Source organism: Agelaius tricolor, unplaced genomic scaffold (genome assembly GCF_023055355.1).
Source record: "Agelaius tricolor isolate 1412-34295 unplaced genomic scaffold, bAgeTri1.0.p SCAF_5, whole genome shotgun sequence".
NCBI classification, from domain to species: Eukaryota; Metazoa; Chordata; class Aves; order Passeriformes; family Icteridae; genus Agelaius; species Agelaius tricolor.
Genome location: NW_027269265.1, coordinates 7,729,529 through 7,750,212, shown reverse-complemented (window position 1 = coordinate 7,750,212; position 20,684 = coordinate 7,729,529). Strand labels below are relative to the sequence as shown.

General features: G+C 43.8%; 1 protein-coding gene across 1 annotated transcript in view; it reads right to left on the bottom strand.

Annotated features, from left to right (window-relative positions):
- The window catches only part of BRF1 (BRF1 general transcription factor IIIB subunit), a 173,764-nt gene that overhangs the window by 53,244 nt on the left and 99,836 nt on the right, over positions 1-20,684 (bottom strand). Inside the window, exons 9-11 of the mRNA XM_071426280.1 lie at positions 20,593-20,632; positions 20,411-20,503; positions 19,447-19,725 (exon numbers count right to left, since the gene is read on the bottom strand). Coding sequence (XP_071282381.1) covers positions 19,447-19,725; positions 20,411-20,503; positions 20,593-20,632 — 412 coding nt within the window. The remainder of the gene's footprint in view (positions 1-19,446; positions 19,726-20,410; positions 20,504-20,592; positions 20,633-20,684) is intronic.

Below are 20,684 nucleotides of genomic sequence, written 5' to 3'. Positions count from 1 at the left end.
CTGCTCTCCAGGGAGGGATTAAATCCAATGGGAGCCACAAAAAGCTCCCACAGACCATCAGAGAGACCCAATGGGCAGAAATGCTTTAACATCTCAAATTGATGAGCGACGCCGGTGCCACTTTGGGGAGCTGCAGTGAGTGCGAAGGGAAGGCAATGGCTTGGAGTCAAAAGAGGCACTGCACAAGCATGCCAGGATATAATTTGACTGGCTGATCAGAGGGGACACAAACCCATCTGGAGGGGGAGATAACTGATTTACCAGGGGGAGTGAAGGGAGCAGGCATTGAGGGTGGGTACCTGGGAGGGGAGCAGCGCCGGGCAGACAAAGTGCCGTGGCGATGGCGCTGCAGGGACCAGGCAGGGAAGAGAAATGGATGTGAAAATGCTGCAGCAGCAGCAGCAGCAGCAGCAGCAGCACAGGATGAAGTACAAGGATCGATGGGTGTGCAAACGAACACACCACACATCAAGCCATGAGCAGAGTCTGCAGGGCCATAAGAGCAGAGAACACTGTGAGTTTCACTAACACAGGGCAGGAGCCTCCCTCCAGAGCAGGCTGGGAGGTAATCCTGGCTGGTTTAAGCTGTTGCCAACCCCATTGCTCCAGGTAAGGAGCCTCTTTGTGCAATCCCAGCCGGCCCTGCCACGCTCCCATCCCACAGCAGGCACCCTGCAGCTGCCAAGGGCTCCAGCTCCCCCAGCTCACCTTCGGCAGTGCAATCATGTGCTGTCACAGAAGTATTCCACAAAAACAAAACGTAAGGACAGAACAAAATTAATTGCACTTGCTAACGAAATAAGGTCACAAAACACGATGTGTATGCTTGTATTTAGGAGAAAATGTTTTTTACTTTATTGTACCTGGAGCCACCTTGAAAATTACAGCCTACTCCTTCACAGTGCCAAATCTCAGTGCCAGGATTTAGGTCTGGTGGTGTACAGAGCACACGAGGCCACGCACACAGCATAAAGATAAATGAAGTCTGTCACTTTATTATTTCCTTCTGCCAAGGCAAGGTTAAGGGGTCCTCTCCAGCCAAAGCCAAGTTTCCAGCCTGCTAGTTCCTCAGAGAAAGCAAACACATCACACCACCCAGAGTGAGGCCCCATCTTCCCAGAAACATTCACTCCTGCCGAGGGATGGTGGGAAGCGCTCTCGGCTGGCACCCGGCTGCCCAGCACTGCCAGGGCACACAGCCCTGCCTCTGCAAGGTGCCCACGGGCCAGCTCCTCACCCTGGCACTGTGAGAAGTGCAGAGGCAAAGCCCCAAAACGGTGCAAATGAAGGGCAAAGAGGGAAAAGGCACAATTTTAAAAAGGCATCATTAAAATTAAAAACAAAAGAAATTCCACCTACTCTGCTATTGCAGCTGTGCAAGGTCAGCCTGTATAAAAGCTGGGATGTACAAGCTCATCAGCTATTTCCTCACTCCTGTCTACTCAAAATAGGACTTTCTCACAAAGCAAAGCAGTGTAACAGCCAGGGCCAGGGCACTGCATCGGGCTCATCTGCTGTAGGCAGGAGATTTTCCTACAACACTGGGCCTTAATGCAGCACAGAACTAGAAACCCATCCTTATTAAGTGCCTGCTTCCATTTCCCCACACTGAGACTCGAGCTGCAGATGTGCTCTGTCTGTCCTGCACAGCTGAGTGACACCCAACAGCCTTCCCCCATCAGCCACCTTCCTATGGTGGTCTCAGAACCATTACCCCGTCACAGGAACGGAATTTCAGATTTCTGCGCTTAATGATATATGGGAATAAATTATGAAAAAGCTTTTTCCTGCAGTCAATCACTCTCACAGAACTTTCATTACATAGTGAACATATTTTTTATAAATTAAATTTCAATTTTGAAAAAAAAAAGCACCTAACCACCAACCCTGCTGCTTTCCTGAGAGCATATCCATACTGAAACAAATGCTATTGTTTCACCTCATAGTCCATGGAGGATGAACCAAACCACGTATTTTATATCCAGTTAGAGGTTATACCACTCGTCTAACAGACATGGAAACTTGTTAACCTAAACTTAATGCTTCAGAGAAACAGTTAATCTCTCCATTCTTTCCAGAAATCCTCCCTGCAATATATATTTCTTCAAAGCAGGTAGTACAAAACCAGTCCAGCAATAAACAAAACCCTTCTGATTCTGAAGAATTTTCTTTGAAAAGGTAAGCTCATGTTCATTGAACTACGTAGCAACATAAAAAGCCCTTAAGAAAAAAAACCCTTTCAACCTCCCAAAAAATAAATACAGCTGAAAATTAGGCTTTTGAACAGAAGAACCTCTTGACACTGTCCTCAAAACCAGCAGCAGATGTTCTTCTTCTGGAATAACGTTCATGTTCCCCCAACACCTTTGGAAAACAATGAAAAAGAGCACGGTTTATGCAACCTACTTGTTTCAACCTGTTGTTCTCTTCTGATCTCACAACCCTGCTGCCATGACTGAGTGCTCAGAGAACGGCTGTTCTGAACAGTATCAAAAGAGTTATCTTGTGCTGATGGAACCAATTACCAATAGTCAAACTGACCAATACTCACCAGGAAACAGACTACCTAACTACCACAAATGACATTTTTCAGGGCCAAACCCTGGAAACTGTAAGAGCTTCCATGCACAGACACAAGTCTTCTCCAGCCTGTGATTTCTGCACCCAGCAGTGCCAGGACTGACCATGGCACTAGTGCCAAAAGTGCCAGACACTCACACCTCAGCCTACATTCACATATCCACCTCCTCCTGCCTGAACAGTTATGGACTTTAAACTTTTTAAAATGAAAACTATAAAGACAGATTTCCCCTGCTTATTGTGCTTTTCCAGCCGATCACAAATTCCCTGCTGTATTTTCCTCCTTTGCCTTTTATGCTGTTCTTGGCATCTTTTCTCCCCTTTCCCTTCCCCCAGCCTTCATTTTTTTTGGTGCCTTCTGGCCTGTATTTTCTGCATTTTTTAAAAAATCTGTGCAGGGGGATCCAAGAGTAACAGTTTATACAAAGGGAGAGAGCAAGGAGGAGAACTGATCAGCATGTGAATCAGCTCTTCTCTGCAAACCCCACAAGGGCAGAGCGCTGCCGCTATCTCTGGCAGAGGGCAAGGGCAGCCCAACACCCCGGAGAGCCGACAGCAAAAGCAGCCAGGCTCACATCCCACTCCAGCTTGCTTTCCCCATCCTGACAGAGCACTGTGTACAACAGCAAGAGCACTTTACACCCCAGCCAGCCACGGAGGGAACAGCTGGCTTCGTGTTTAAGTGCTGAAGCATCGTTTCTGTAACTCGCCAGGTCTCGCTGCGGGCGCTAAACGCTCTGCTGCCCGTCCCTGCAAGCCCAGGGTCCTTGGCTGGCCAGCACTCAGCCACCCCAGCACATGTGTCAGTGAGAAGTAAATCTCCTCCTGTAACCCCCCCACAGAATAAAACACAATGGTGAGCTCTGCACTACAGAGAACTTAAAAGCAAATCCTAGAATTTTGCTTGGACTATTACAGTTGGGGTTTTTTTTCTTTTTTAATTGTGAATCAATTTCTGTTCCACCAGGAAAAAAATTTAAATGTATACAGCCATATAGCAATAGAATATACACAACTTGATCTAGTGGGTGGCAAGCCAGCCCATGGCAGGGAGGTTGAACTAGATGATCTTTAAGGTCCCTTCCAACACAAACTGCACCAAAGAGCTGCTCCAGGTCAAAAACAGCCTACCAAAATAACTTGCCCAGCTGAGCAACAAGGTGAAATTAGTTGAACTTTCCACTTATAACTTGCATCTAGTCACCCTTACCATCTCTTAGCAAAGGTGGGATGATTCTACCCCCTCCTTTGAGGTTCAGAGCTCATCTATGGTCTATCTTGTGACAACCTCAGCACCAGCCACAAGCCACCCAGACCACAGAAATATTTCAGCAGAAAATTATTAGCATTAAGACAACATTAAAACATTGAGTATGAAATTATATACCCAAGTCCTTATTTAGAGGAAAAAAATCAATTTGTGGCCTGGCCATTTACCACACTGTCCGGGTGGGCTGAATGGTGAGAAGCTGTTAACTGAAAGAAAATTATTAGGTAAGAAATTTCTCATTTTGTTACCCAGCTTCTTCCTTCCTTCATTGCTAATGAGAAATAGCAAGCAGGGAATTACAGAGGTGGGGAGAGGAAAGAGAAGATAAAAAATATTCTTATTATTAAATACAGCAACAGACAAGAGCAGAAGCTCCCCTATCAAAAGCAAGGTGGGAACCTGGCCCACAGGAAATCCTCTGAGGTGGATGAGGGCTGGACTCAGAGCAGGTACCAGGCAGAGTTCCATGTTGCCAGGACCATCAGAGACATGGAGCAGAGAGGAAGGACACATAAGATCTTGACTGGTTTGGTGATCAGGATCACCAGTTGGGGTTGACAAACATGGAAGTAGGAGACACTTGGTTTGAATTCTCAAAAGGTGGCAGCTACAGAAATGCAGATCTGTGGTGAGAGCATCAGCCATTATGCAGCAGAAACTTGCAGCCAGCACAGACCATATTTTAAAATAAGAATTACAGCAGTTGCACTGTCTCTTGTTAGATGAAGTGCTCTCTTTTTGTCTCTGACCATGCCTAATGGCTGAGAAGCATGAAGGTGATAAAGTACTTCTCTGTCTTGCTATGGACCAAAGAGAGCTCTTGTAGGAGCCCTTCCCCAGGGACCAAGGCAGTTTTGTGTCCATTCAGGGAATTATCTATATACATGAAGCATATAAGGATGTCTGCAATCCAAAGTTTAGGCATTGCCTGCATGGCTCCAGGTGCCACAGCAAGGTCCCTTGGCCACCTGGGCACAGCACAGGCTGCAGCAGGAAGCTCAGCTCCTGCAGGAGCTCCTGGTGAGGACAGGCATGGGCTCTGCCCCTCACCTCCTCCTCCTCCTCCTCTACATTTTAGTGACTGCAATGAACTTTTTCCCCAGTGCACAGTAGACAGAGGAGAAGGATTTTAGCATTTTGCCTGCAGCAGCTCTGAGGCCTTGGCATTTGGACAGACTGATCCACAAGCACAGCACAATTAGCATGTGTACTCCATATGCTTGAGATCCATCCATCACAGCGCTGCAATGCCCTCTGACACTGCAACTCACCAAAAGAAGAAAGTTCTGGAGAAGTTCCTGAAGAATAATTTGTCTTATCCTCTAGGAACAGTGGAAAAAGGCACTTTTGTGCACAGGAGGTTTTGGTGGAGCTGCAGAAAGAACCTTTTCCCAACAAAGCCCAGCAGCCTGATTCACCTATAAAGCATGGAGCTGGTTTCAAAGCCAGCCTTTCAAGCTAATGGCTATCAGAGAGGCCAGCCATCTGCTTGTGCAACCTGTCCTTATGATTAATCTCAACATCTGACTTGTATATAAACTTTATATACTAACAGGGCTATACTTCATATGCCATTTTAGCTAAATTCTGCATTGCTGATTACAGTTTCTCCTCAATCTGGCCATCCTCTGCAGGTTACAGGCACACAAAGAACCCTGCTTAAATGTTGATTAGATGTACAGCAAAGCAAAGATTTTGGAAAGATTTTACTAAATCTCAAAAACTCAGTAAGCATTTCAAGGAGCTTACTGGAAAAGATAGGTCCCACATCCACATGTAATTAATTCTTTATTTAAATGTATTAGGCCTCTACTTAACACGGTGTTGCAAGGGCAGAAAGTAACAAATCATGTCTCAGTCTGGAAGGACTTGTAGCTCTTTCTGCCATGCAGCCATTTGATTGTACAGCATATGGCATAGTATCAGAGTTGTTCTTCTTTAACTGAATAATGATACTTTCTGGAGCACAATCCAGGTCCTCCATAATACACAGCATTTTAGCACCCATTTTCAGGAACATGACTACATGTCCACAGCCCACTGGGAGAGAGTGATGTTCTTTCCTTGTATGAATTCATTTAAACACATTCAGCACCACGGGTAACTAATTTCTCTGAAATCAGGAAAGTTTATTTTGAATTAATGAAACCAGAGTTGTCTTTTGGAAATAAGTTCTGAATAACATTTTATAATTTCATTACAAAATCCTGCCAGATCATTATTTCAAATTCAGATCTACCATCCTCTTCTATGGAATAGACATTTATTTATATATTATTTCTTTTGGTAAGAATGGATGGATTGTTCCTTATGCTAGTTTTAACCAGGCAAATTATTTCCACAGCAAACTTTAGCATCATGAGCTGTGCAGTGAAATAAGCCCAGGATAATGAGCTGACAGAAGGGACCAGTGAGGGAAGAGCTTGCAAGATGCACAGACAAAAGCCCTGTCTCCTGAAGGAGTAAGATTTTAAATCTTGCTAGCAAGATAAAGCAGAGAATACTAAAGTCCAGACAAAACACTCCCATGCAATTCCCTTCACGCCATCAAAACCAACATAAAAATCATTAAATGCTAAAATAAAGCCAAGCAAAGGAACATTTCTGTCAGCAACTGCCAACTGAAATGAATGACCTGGGTTGAAAGCGTTTGCTGACGTAGCTGCAAGTTGCCACAAAGGCTTGAGGGCTGTGGCAGCAAACTGGTTTGTGGAACAGCTCAAACCAGGGACCCAGGGGATGAAGCTGCAGCTTTGCCACTCAAGTGCCTTTTGGGAGCAGGACCACCTGCAGCCCTCCCTCCAAAATGGGAGTAAGAGACCCAACATCAGGCCAAGTCACTATTTCAGGCAGCAAAGGGAAAGATCCCAGGAATTGTGGCCTTTGCAGGTCAATGACAGCTCTGACCTTGTAGCTCTGACCCCCTGACAGGCACCGGTGGGGCTGTGCCAGGACCTTGGTACCCCAGCATCACCCGGGAAATCCAGCAAAGGAGCAGCCAGGGGCTGTGCCAGGAGCTTGGTACCCCAGCATCACCCGGGAAATCCAGCAAAGGAGCAGCCAGAGGCTGTGCCAGGACCTTGGTACCCCAGCATCACCCGGGAAATCCAGCAAAGGAGCAGCCAGAGGCTGTGCCAGGACCTTGGTACCCCAGCATCACCCGGGAAATCCAGCAAAGGAGCAGCCAGAGGCTGTGCCAGGACCTTGGTACCCCAGCATCACCCAGGAAATCCAGCAAAGGAGCAGCCAGGGGCTGTGCCAGAGGCACGGATCCCAACATCTGCAGCCACTAAAGTTTAATGCTCAAGGTGTTTCTCAGCTGCTACCCAGAGACAATTTCATCACTGCAGTGACACTGCAATCAACCAGCTGGGCTGACAGAAATGACACATCTACTGGCCATAAAAACTTACAGAATATGTTATTCTGCATTTTGCCCAAAAGGAGAGGACAGATTTGAACAATACAAGTCATATAAATCACAGCCTTAATTGTACAGGCACTTAAAAAAAAAAAGGAAAAGAAACAAGAACAACAATTTCAGGCTTTTGTGTTAATTTTAGATGTTACATTTTCCTTCACATTGTAGTAAAATCAACATTAGAAATCTTTGGATGCAGCAAAGAAAATGAGGAAACTTGCCAATTTTTAAAGAATCAACAATTAATATTACAGCAATTAATTCAGAAGAGTAACTACATGATATTGTAGGGTTCTATGAAAGTGATTGCTTAAAAATATTTTCAGCAACAAAATGAAGTAAAAATGTTCTGTTTATTTTTTTTTAACCTAAATTACCAGCATTGCAAACTCATGCTGGTATTTGAAAGTTAGTCTGAGGTCTCCTAGTTATACATCCTTATTATCATAAAGATTCCACAATTGGAAATTACTTTTCATGACACTTAAGCCAAAAAGAAAATAGCTCTATTGCATCTGCAGAACCAAAAGTAGTAAATTGTAATAAACATTCATCTTTGTCAGTGGCTCTGCAAACCAATCTGTTCAGCACGAAGGTGCCATTTTTACACAGTTGCTTTATTACTACATAATTATTGATGGATCAGCCAAGTGCTCTCTCAAGGAAGACCAATCTTAAAAACGAGCTTGTTAAAAATTTAAGTGTAAACCTTGGGATAGAAGCTAGCAGTTAGGTTTCATCTGATATAAACTTTTAAAGAGGGAAAAAAAATAAATTGGAGGGACAATTTTGAAAAATGCTACGTTTGAGACAGGCATGAAATTGAAGCAGACAAGAAACTTTAATGTGATAGAAAGAAAGAATTGGGGACATCTGTACTGAGAATAAGCTGTAAGAAGCAAGAGGAATTATCAATCTAGTGATGTGCCAGCTCTCTGCATTTCAATTGCTTCACAGGCCATACCATAAAAATTGTTTGCAATGAAAGAAGTATGAAGCATCCCTAGATTTTATTGCTCCCAGTGATATTTCCCCCATTTATGTGTGTACACCAGTTGAAGCCTTTCAAGTCCAACAGTGTTCCATATTAGTACCTGTTTAAATTACCTGCCCACAAACATTGTTCAGTGTTCAAAATGCCTCACTATTAAATTTTCTGTTTCAGTCAAAGTACTTCAAGAGTTTCTATCAAGCTTTCAAAGGCAAGGAAGTTTCATGCAAGTTTTCTAAAAGTCAAGATAAAGCAATAAACTTTGAATTTAAAAGGAGGCTTTTTCAGGAGAGAATTTGGTGCACCTTTTTGAATTCCCTCCCCACCTTCTTAAACCAAACTTCTTCACTGCTCCCAGATTTCTAAATGTTGCATTTCAGGAGCTGAACTCCCCAGCATCAACCTTACTCTCTAGAAAGACCCTGCATGTAAAGTGACCTTGGGTAAGAGCATACCTGAAATTGCCAATTCCAAGTCACTGACAGACTGCAAAATTTTTGCAGCACTGGAACCTCAGCACAAGCACAAATGCCACTCTTAGCCCCCAAAATACACGTTCTTTGCTGCTGCAGAGACATGCTGTGAAATGCTCTTCCAGCCCCAGCTGAACTGGGGGAGCTGGTTCATTCCCTCCTGACTCAGCCCTGTTCCCCTTCCTTCCACTGCACCTGCCAAGGTGTCATTCATAACACACATCCATCAAAACAGCCCTGCCATTAAAAACCTGCACAAACCTGTGACATCTCTGACAGAGCTGGGTGAGGGAGGCAACCACACATGCACTGATGCCAGCAGATAGGAGGGGATGAGCCAGCAGGGCAAGGAACCTCTTAACCCCAACCAACAGCACCCACAACATCCCAAAAAATCGGCTCTGCCTTAGACTGGGGCCAAATCCAAACAGTGCATTATAAAATAGGGAAAGCACTTGGGACAGGAGCTTTGAGGCAGTCTTGCAGCAGCTACCAAGCCATGAGACACAAAAGAAGTGCTCCCACTAAGAGCAAAAAACTCTGGGTTGAAGTGAAAAGAGAGACTTCATGGAAAAGCAACTTCTCACTGAAGTATGTTTTACTTAATGGAAGCCACTGCCAGAATATAATTCTGCCACCAGTGACATCATTTCATGTTGCTCAGATGCTGCTGCATTTCAATATGTGACTTTGATGGTAGCGTGGATTTGCATTTTTCACTTTTAGCTGGAAATTATTAAGAACCATTAAGCAGAACTCCCCAAATCAGCCATGTGCCCTGATCCCATGCTAGTGTTAAGGATCACAGAGCCCCATCTTGCTTCCTTCCCATCTGTGAGCACACAGGGCCTTCCCCACCATAACTAAATCAAACCTGGCATGTAAGTAGTGAATTTGCAGGAAAATGGTACCCTCTGCCCCCTGCACAGCTGTTTACTTCTGGCTTCTGTGCTTAGACCTGTCTCAAGAGCCCTGTTTCTTGCTCCAAATTTCTTTCCAGGTACTACTTAACAGCATTATTTACTCAGTCTTATTTCATATTCATTCCCTTATTCCTGCTACACAGTTGTAGATATCCAGGCCTTTCATAACAGAAAACAACTTCTACACTCTTATATGTTCATGTGTGTTTCAATAGGAGAGCTGAGCTTTACCTTAAAACTGCTAAATTCAAAAATAAAGTATCTTCTGCTTCCTGTCAGCAAAACTTGGCTGCAGAAACTCCCTAGAGGCAATTGTTTGCAATTTTCCCTTAATTTGCAGCTACCCCTCCCTTGGCAGCCTGCCAGCATCTCCTCCTCTGACCGCTTGGGACATTGGCCCAACGCAGTCCACCCAACCCGAGATAAAAGATCACAATTTTTGCTATTAATAACCAACCCAAAGTTGTTCTTATCTGCCCACTTCTTCAGCTCTGCACCACTGTAATTAATGAACACCCAAAACTCTACCCAGAATTTTTTCAGCCCTGCAGAATGCATTCTGGTGAGTGCCTATGAAATAAAATTGAATTGAAAAGCTGAAGACTGCAGTAGCCTCATGCTGACAGGTCACTCTGATTCCAGGTCAAAGCAGACTCTATATTTGGCTGCTTTGATTATAATTGCTTGCAGGATAAAAAATAAATAGCAATTATCTCATTGTCACACAAGGAAAAAAGACCTAATAAATGAACCAGTCCTAAAATAACACTGAAAAACAAATTATTTCAAAATCAATCAGGAGAGGTAAAATTCAGTTTCCAGGATTGTTTTTAATTGCTAACAGTGTCAACATTAATATTCTTCCTATTGGATAATAAATCCCTTTCAGTTATGAAAGCATTTAGCAAACTAAAAATGTCAAACTACAATTATACAAGGCTAAACTCAGGGCTGTTTTCATCCTGAGCCCACAGTGCCACAGCTGAAATCCCTAATTACAAGGGTCATCTACACAAGTCACAGTCCAGCCCATGCATCCTGCCTGCTGTGACAGTCCCACAGATTTAAGATCAACAAACAAAACAGATGAAGTGTTTAAGGGTGTGATGAAGTTAATCCTTAAGAGGATAGAGGAATTAGTTTTTCAAACTAAATTCAAAGCTACTGAACAAAAGCAAAACAGCACAACTGCTGCACAAAACCATTAAAACCTTGCAGAAGCAGCGCTCCATTTGAAGGGTTCACTTTGGTGGATTTTCAGTTTCCAGGTACCGCCTTCACCAGCTGAACCTGTACCACGAGAAAATAAAGCACTACATGGAGGATTATTTTAGTTTTTTCAGACTAACCCAAGTGGTCAGGATCCACCACAGCACTGCACACAGATTTATTACCCACGGTGTTAAACCCAGAGTAGCTAAGCCTTGCAAATCTCCCCGTGCTGTATTTCCCTCCTCCAAGGCCACGTTTTGTGGCTCCTTGACCTGGGTTAATAAGTCTTTATTCTCAATAACAACTGGGACCATGGAGACTCCCTGAATTGAACCCAGGCCTCCACTCCTGACATTTCAGATACTGTGATGAATTGCTTGGGTAACATCCCCCTCAGCAGTCAGCTTTCCCTGCAAACTCACTGTCCTTTCCGTAGCCTCCACACATTTCACTTTCCACAGCTCTCTAAAGAAAAATTTTGGTTATCACTTGAGTTTTTTGATGACTTTTCTTCCTTTTAGGCAGAAGGGCAGGGCAGGAATGTCTGTTTCTTCTGCAAAGGGGCCACCCACCAAAATAATTGTATTAATGGGCTCCAGCTCTGGCAGGTGCAGAAAAGGATCAAATAATTCTTATAGCAGCAGGGAGTTCTTTTAGCCAGGTTTTCTGAGTGCCTGTAGGTGTCTGAGTCATCACCACCAAACATCACCTCCCCAGTCTTGTTTCAGTCTGCAGTCTCTGGGGCTGAGGGTGGTAAAACACTGAACAGGTTGCCCTGGAAAGGGTGGTGGATGTCCCATGCTTGGAAACATCCAAGGTCAGGTTGGATGGGACTCTGAGCAACCTGATCTTGTTCAAGATGTCCCTGCCCATTGCAGGGGGCTTGGACTAGATGACCTTTGAAGGTCCTCTCCAACCCAAACCATTCTGTAACTCTATGATTCTATTTTAGCCAAGGTTTAAGAACAGGGTAGTGATTCTTTAGATGGTTACACTTCCACACTTGAAAACTGACCCCCAGAAAGACAGGAGAAATGATAAATGCTCCTGAAAGTATCTCCCATGCAGAGAACCAGCATCTTTTTCAGATGCTTGGGAGTGCAGTGATGAGAGAACCTTGAAAAGAAGCCCCAACAGAAGGAAAAGCTTAGACTGGCACCTACAAATGCTGAGGAATGTAAGTGAACCACAGAACACAATCCTCCCCCCCAATTTGGGGGACAATTTTTTATGCAGTTCTGGTTTTTAGGTACAGAATAAAGTCCATTTCTAAAGCCCCAGCTGAGCTTCTCCTCCCTGCTTGCCCAGCTCTGCGCTCCTTAATCCTAAACCTAGAGCAGGTACAGCAAAGCTGGACTTCCCATCAACACAATGGAAAACAATGGATAAAAAACCTGCTGGGGCTGGCTGCTTCTCCTTGCTCCACTAAAGCAGGATCAGTGCCACAGCACACACATGTCAATTATCTGCCACAGAATGACACCACAGAGCCCCTTTTCCATACATCCAACCTCTCCAAGCCAGAGACACAGCCCTGCTGCCACCTCCTCCTCCAAAGGGCCCGTGGCCAGCAGCCAGAGGAAAAAGCAGCTTTTTGCCCTTTTTCCCCTCAAGCAAGGGAGGATGAGACATTGAGAGGCTGGTTAGATTAATCAAAGAGCAATGCAAGGCTTTTATGCTGCTCAAACTGAAAATAAAGCTCATTTTCCACCATGCTTTTATTAGAGAAATTCAAGACACTGCAGTCACAACACAGCAGGCAAAAAAAAAAAAAAAAAAAAAAAAAAAAAAAAAAAAAAAAAAAAAAAAAAAAAAAATCCAAGCCTGGAAAATATTTCAGGATTTTAATATCCTCCATTCCAGATCAGAATTTTATCAAACCAACAAACCAGATAGCAGGAAGGCAAGAAAGAAGGAAAGAGAATGAGGGAAAGAAAGAGAGAAAGAAAGGGAAGGGGAAGAAGGGAAGGGAAGGAAAGGGGGAAGGGAAGGAAAGGGGGAAGGAGAGGAGAGGAGAGGAGAGGAGAGGAGAGGAGAGGAGAGGAGAGGAGAGGAGAGGAGAGGAGAGGAGAGGAGAGGAGAGGAGAGGAGAGGAGAGGAGAGGAGAGGAGAGGAGAGGAGAGGAGAGGAGAGGAGAGGAGAGGAGAGGAGAGGAGAGGAGAGGAGAGGAGAGGAGAGGAGAGGAGAGGAGAGGAGAGGAGAGGAGAGGAGAGGAGAGGAGAGGAGAGGAGAGGACCCTCTGCTCTAAAACAGTTGGGGTAGGAGGGGGATAACAGGACAGCCAGGCTGGTCAGCCAGGTGCCAAGGGCCTTTATTCACAGGGAACACAGACAAATAAGGTTTAACAGATGGGTCTTCTTCACTTGGCTCAGGAACCTGAACCCAAATTTCCAGTATCTTTTCCTGACCCCAGCACCCATTACTCCAGGGCACTTCTTTTCGACCAAAACTTCTGACAAAAATGACGCAAATTTTCCTATAGGGAGTGTCTGTATTGACAACCAATCCTTTGGAAAATTCATAAAACAGCCACAAATGCTATAAAAATGAATTCACATGATCCAGCTTATGCTTTCACTCAAATTTATCCCCTTGATGGCTCTAACAAACTGCAGGTCTCTCTCCAAAACCCCTCTCTAAATTTGTTTAAAAATCCTTCAGCCAAACTCTATGATTAGTTTTCATCCCTTAACCTTTCTAGTTACTCAAGGCATGAATATGGAATGAATTTATGGCATTCCTATCCCTTAATGAAATGCAAAGATCCTGCATGAAAAAGCACGCACATAGATTCTGCAGTGAGACACGCACACGCAGTACTTTTGAGTACAGTGTGAGTGACATACATAGCCAAGTAAGAAAATCCTGTCATCTGTAATTCACACCCAAGACTCCAGGTATCAAAAAACTGCACTCAAAGCAGCTGGTGGTCTTGCATTACCGTGCTGGCTGCAGCAAGCTCTTCACATCTCATTAACGGCGTAATGAAGGCTCAATCAGGGATACAGCCTATCAACCCTGCCAAGCACAGGCACACAGAGGCCAGAGGAGAAAGATCAGCTCGTACCAAGGTTTTTATTGTTTAGATCTTGGAATTGGGAAAGAGCTAGTCCTGCCACAGAAAATATTTTCCAGTGAGCAAACGGAACATGGAGACAAAGATCAAACCCTCAAAGTGCTCGGAAGGTTGCACACAAGGAAAGTGGCACCAAGCAGGTCATGCACAGGGCTCATTTCCACAGGTGGGGCATAAAACCACTGAAGCAATGGGGGTGCTGAAGCCAGAGGCCAGAAGAGCAATCAGGATGGGGACACGCACGCTTGCACTGATGACCAAGTGTCCCTTCAGTATGTAACACAATTAGCACAGCAGCTTTATCTCTCATGTATGCAGCCATTATTTGTAGTAGGGCTTCCTAATGTTCTCTCTACTGATTAGATCATAGAATCAAAGGATAACAGGTTGGAAGAGATATTAAGGATCATCTGGGCCAACTTTTCATAGTCTACACAAGATGGCCCAGCATTCTGTCCAGGCAAATCTTATGAGTGTTCTATTTTGGAGTATCCAGCATTTCCCTGGGGAGATTAATCCAAAGGATGATCTCACCATGAAAAAAAGTTCTCTTCTGTCCAATCAAAATCTCACCCATTACCCCTTGTCTTTTCCATTTGACTCCTTGCACAAAATCAATCTCCATGCTCTCTGTAGCCACCCTTTAAATACTGCAACATGGTGATAAGCCTCCCCTAACACATTTGTTCTCAAGATTGAACAACTGCAACAACTGAACAACCTTTTGTATGTAACATATACATCTATACATTTCCAAACAGATGTGTTCAGACAAAATCCAAGGAAGAAAGGATGCTGGAAGAAGAAATCAGCCCAAAGAGGGATCCAACACCCAACCACTGATGGAGCAACAACAGCAGCAGCAGTGAGCCTGCTGCTCACCACCCTGCAATCCATGCTGGGATCCCAGGTGGGGTCAACAACTCTCCTTGGCACCTGCCTGCAGACCCTCAAGCATCCTTCCATGGCAGCTCAGACCCTGCCAGAAATGTCCCATTTCTGCAATCTCCCCTGCCCACGGTGCTGCTGGCACTGGTCATCTGCTGCTGTCAAAGAAAGGAGGAGGACAGAGCACACATGTGTTCTTCTTGCTGGGTAAGGGAGCTGAATCTGCTCACAGAAGGACTGGTGAAACACCAAGGCCAGGATGAAGTGTGAGGTGGGAGCTGGAAGCTGCAGGGGATGAAATGCAGAAGACAAGAGTAAGACCCAGGAGGAGAAGCCCATCCCCACCTCATATCAGATCACCTTTAGCCATTTTTCACATCCTCCTTGAGTAAGCAGCTGAACAGAGGGACAAGGACCACGATCAATGAGCACTGCCTGCACGGGGCCTTTAACACCCCCAGAAATCAATGGAAAATCTTTCAACCTCAGCCCTGCCAGATCAGGCTTGCAGCAGTAACGGAGGCGTAAACACGAGCAGCAATAAATGAGCAAACTGCTAATTGTGAAGCTTTCCCATGTCTTGTCTGTGAAGCAGGAGTGAGTGCAGGGTGCCTGAGCAGGCACATGATGGTACTTGCACAGGGATTGCTCACTGCTCCAGCTGCTTGCTTTCATGGGGACGTGCAGGAGCACGTTACCACCCACTGCACACACTTTACTTGAAATTACTGCCCTGAACAACTGCATGTGAATTTTGACTCAAAACAAAACATAAATCAGGTCTCAAACCTTACCTAGATTATGAAGGGGAAGTTACAGAAAGTCATTTGGTAATTTACACCCTGTATTTTACCTTTATCTCTGCTATTATCAGACCTTCCCCACATTTTTATTCGTGTGGCAAGAGATGAACTGGCAGTGTACAGCCCAGTGTGGGAAGGACAAGGTGACAGCCAGCAAACAGCAAAATGACAGAAACACCAGGAAAGATGATAAAAAATTTGAAATGGTATAAAAGAAACATAAAATAAATTGCAGAGAGAAATTTCACACTAAGGGATGTTATTTCTTGAGAACAAACTCCATGATATTGACTGTGATAGTCTCCTAAGAGAAATGGTCTACTTTTTTTGGAGGAACTGAGAATCAGAAAGAGCATGTAGAGTGTGGAGAGGATGCTGAGATGCTGCATGGCCAGGAAAATGGACAGACTGATGCACCTCGTCTCAATCTCTGAAACTGAGATCTCACCATAAAGCACTTTTATCATGAAGAATAAGAGAGAAATAGTTTGCAAAGACTCAAACAGTTTTCAGCTTAAAGTCTCTGCAAATTAATACACTTTGTAGGAAAAAACAGTCAAATGCAGTGTTTATTCTAAGCACTTTAGTGCCTCAGACTCATTAACCCGGTACCTTACATGCTGTCTTTGTCATGCAAATTTGTTAAAATACTGTGCTTTTCATAAAACATTCATACAGACAAGCTCACACTGCACAAATACCAATTGTAAGTGGAGCAAAAATACACTTACTTTTTCCTAATATTTCAGCTCTGCACCTAAGTCTTATCCACATAAGCAGTTTGTGAGAAACCTGCTGCTGCTGCCACAGCACAAAGGTGGAAGATTTCCCAAAGCAGCTGATGTAGGCAATTATAAACTGAATACCCACATGCCAAAGCCAAACGAAAAGACTTTGTAGAAGGTACCTGCAGCAGAGGTGTTTTGAGGAAGAGATCATTACAGAGAGGAGGAGGAGAGATACCCTGCACTTAAGGAGGCCAAACATTGCACATACTGCACCTGTCTGCTGAGCTCCTATTTAGGAGCCACCTGCCCTGTAGAGTTTGCTGGGCATCCACACCATGCAGCACCAGGCATGCTGCTTCCAGCTGCTGAACTGGCTGGACAGGATTCACCCATCCAACAACACAGGGAGCCCAGCAGGAGATACAAAATCATCTCCATAAGGGCTCCAGCCAGCCTGACCCACACAGTGAGAGATGACTCAGGGCTGCAGAGGGTTAAGGGAAGGAAAAGTTCCTGATTTACAACTTACACAGCTGTGGAGAAGGACCAAAACATCACCTTCAGGGTTCAGTGCTATGACAGTACTCTCCCTCCTCCAGTGGACTTGGATCTTGGAACATGAGCTACCACAGCAAAGCCATAGCCAGCTGCAATTCACAATATAAACTGCACTAAACCAAATTCAAATACAGGATAAATGCAGGAAATTTTGTGAGCTTTTCCTCCTCCCTCCACACTTACAACTACTTTTGTTTCAAGACAATCTATAACTGTGTGTGCTATCTCAATTCATACTCTGAGCAACTGCTCTCATCCTGTACTTGGTTTTCAAAACTGTCATTTCTTTTTCAGGCCTGAAAAAGGGCCCACAAACCTGGAAAATGTCTAAGTTTTACAACTGTACCAGTTGGTTTGACAGAAGAAAATACTACCTTCCCAGACTTCCCAGAGCTATGAGGCAGAACTCAACAACACTGCCTGAGGTGCCACAATCATCCACGCTGGTTTTCATCAGGTTCAGAGCTATGACACAAAAGTAACCAACATGAGGCATCTTAACAAGAGGTTTTCTTTGTTCTGCATAATAACAAGCCAACTGCAAGCCAGGTATACCTCCCAACCTGTCTGCTAGACCTGGTTCCCACTCACCCAAAACACAAGGTTCCATTACTGCTCCTGAGCACAGATGACTTCCCAAAGGAAACCAGGTCCTCAGGGGGATGATGCACAAATCACTGGGATGCACCCACACCACACAGGCACCACATGGCAAGGGCCTGGAGACTGGGAACTGTACTCAGATTGACTACCCTGCAGTACAGGCATAACCAAAGTGAATTGCACTTAACAGAGAACTTCTAAATTGTTAAAATTAATTAGCAGAGTCACAAAACCAAACCAAAACACAACAACAAAGAAATCCACCCAGAACTCCCTCAAACACCCTCCTTACCACCCAAAGAAAAACTCCAAATCCAACACAGATTGGGGCAGGATCTATAATCAAAATAAAAACAAACCAGTAATTTTGCATATGTGCTTCATAACATGTTAAGAAAATAAGTACTTGTTCAAACACCTGCAATGATTTCTCAGATGCAGGAGAAGAGAGTGAACATACTGAAACCTGCTGGGTTTCGAAATTCAGTTCATTTGGCACATCCTCCACTTTTGCAAGAAAACAAACAGCAAAGGCAGGCAAGCCATGGCATGAGCAGCCCTGCACTCTCCTGCCCACCTGCCTGCAGCCCAACTCAGAGGAACCTCCCTGGCTGCACCAGCTTAGCTTCATCTTTACACTCAGTCCTCAGCCTGCCCATTAAAATGGTCAATAGCAATGCCAGCTGAGAAATGTCCATCACTGGGAACTCCTTTTTACAGGTCACTGGCCAACCAGACAACAACAGCTTCTAGCCATGAGTGACCTCTCTGCGACATGAACCGCTGATTTCCAGGAGAGAGACAAGCCATGAGCCATCCATTTTCTTAATCGTAATTATAACAAAACCAAAGCCACTCAGCTGTTTCTATATGAATTTGTTTGTACAGAATAAAAACGTGCAATCATCCTGCTATGCTCCTGGAGACTGAACACTAAAGTAATAAGAATCTGAATGTGTTTAGTTCATCTACTGTTGAACAGAAATCAGCATCACGACAGTTTGGGTAACAAAATGTTCTGCTGCACAGACCTCCAAGTAAGCTGACAAAACAGATTCAGATGGGTGTGTCTTATGATGGAAAAATTAACTGTGATAAAGAATAAAATGCCCCTTAGATATGTTGTTTTCAGTCATTAAGATGCAAAAGGAATTAAAAAAAAAAAAAGCCATCTCCCTAAAGTTCAAGCACATGTACAAAAAAGCAAACAAACAAACCTGCCTGGATGACTGACTGTTTGCAATACTGGCTCTGGCAAAACTGGCTTCTGTAGTTGATCAGTCCTGCTCCCACTGTGCTATACAGAGTTGTATGAGGCAAATAGATCTGTGGGTTTTAAGAAAAATGGAGCAAAACCAGCACAATACACATTGAAGTTCATATCAAAGAAAAAAGTATAACACCAGTTATTTTCTCTTGCAAACATTTTAAATGTTTGCCATTTGCGGAGATTCTCAATCAGAGACAGACTGCATCATGTTTGACTCCAGTAAAATGTCTCCTGAGAAAGTCTGCCTTGATCTAAGATTCTCATACTTGGGTTTTAATTTCCAGTCATATTTACAGGAATCTGCTTCCTCCAATTTCCTATTTGAGAGCGCATGGCTTGAAATATGCCCATCAGCTATCATATGACTGCAAATCAACTATCAGCTTAACCAAGAGATACACATTCTCAGGCTTCAGAAAATAATTAGTCACCCCAGATTTTCCTGCAGCTTCCAGAAGAGCAGATGTCAACAATCACATCAACAACCAAGACCACTGGTCCCATCCAGCCTCGCAGCTCCTGTACCCGGACATCTCAGTGATTCACGGAATTGCTACCACAGAAACCAACAGGATACATGGAAATGACACAACAAACCCACAGCTGGCTGCCTGAGTCCAGTTTCTGCTCTGAGCTGAACTCCTACTCACCAGGCTCTTGGTCCTTTGTGGATATGCACTCTTTGATGGACTCTGTTATGCCAAGACTAGCAGCGGTGGGCAGTGGGCCAAGCAAGGATTCCAGTGCAGGGGGTCTCACAAGAGTTTCACTTCCATTTCTGCATTCCCCATCTTCATTTCTTTTACCTCTATCCTTCTCATTAAGTTCATCATAAAAGCTCTTGTTTAAGTGATTAGCAGCTGCCTCTAGCTCCTCATCTTCTGCCTCCTCCTCTCCAAAAATGCTAGAGGCATTATCTTCTATAGAATCTGTAAGGGGAAGAAACCCAACAGATCATTGCATACCATCTGTTACAGAAACTAAATAAATAGGGAGACGGTCACTTAAAGAATAAAAATCTTTAGAGGAAATCTGTAAAAGAAATACACAATATTTTAGTTCAGTGTATGAATACATGGAGTTTCCAGATGCTCTTCAAATTCATTACCTTGACTATTAAAATGTATTTTTGTGACTATAGTCACCATTTAAAATAGAAAGCATCATCTTATCATATTAGGTAAAAGGGCTTTGTGAGAGAAGTCAGCTATTTCCTGGTATAATTACAAATTAAAAATAGCCAGTTAAACCAGCACAAAGCCCTTCCATATGGGAAGTCAACTGGGGAATTTGGTGACAGAAGGGTCTAGATACTGGTCTACTGCCCTTTTAGTGATAAAAAGAAACATTCTCAGGTGCCAGTGCCAAGCTTATACTGCACCAGGAGAGAAAAACAACTGAAATCATTAATGAACTATCCCTGCAATGAACAATGTGGTTGTTTTGAGGACTGATTTATGAACCACCTCTTTGGCAGAGAGAACCCCAACGTAAGAGATCTTGTACTATGCAAGATATATATGACCACATTTATCACCATAACATTCATTCACTCCAGACTGCCAGACCTGAGCTCAATACTATTTAAGGAGTCATAAGACTTTATGGACTTACCATCTTTAGTGAAATTTGCAAATACACCTTTTGCTTTTGGTCTGCTGTTTTCTAATTCACTCTCTATTTCATCTTGGTAGCTCGATATCTCTCCTGTGGTGTTGAAATAAAAATAAAACTCAGCGATCATCGATGCAATATTGAAGAAATGAGTGATATGTTACACTAAACACAACTCATACCTTCAAAATCCTCCAGCTTTTTTGATAATGCCTTTTCAAGCTGAAATGACAATAGACAAAATAAACATGAAATTACTAAAAAAATATGCACA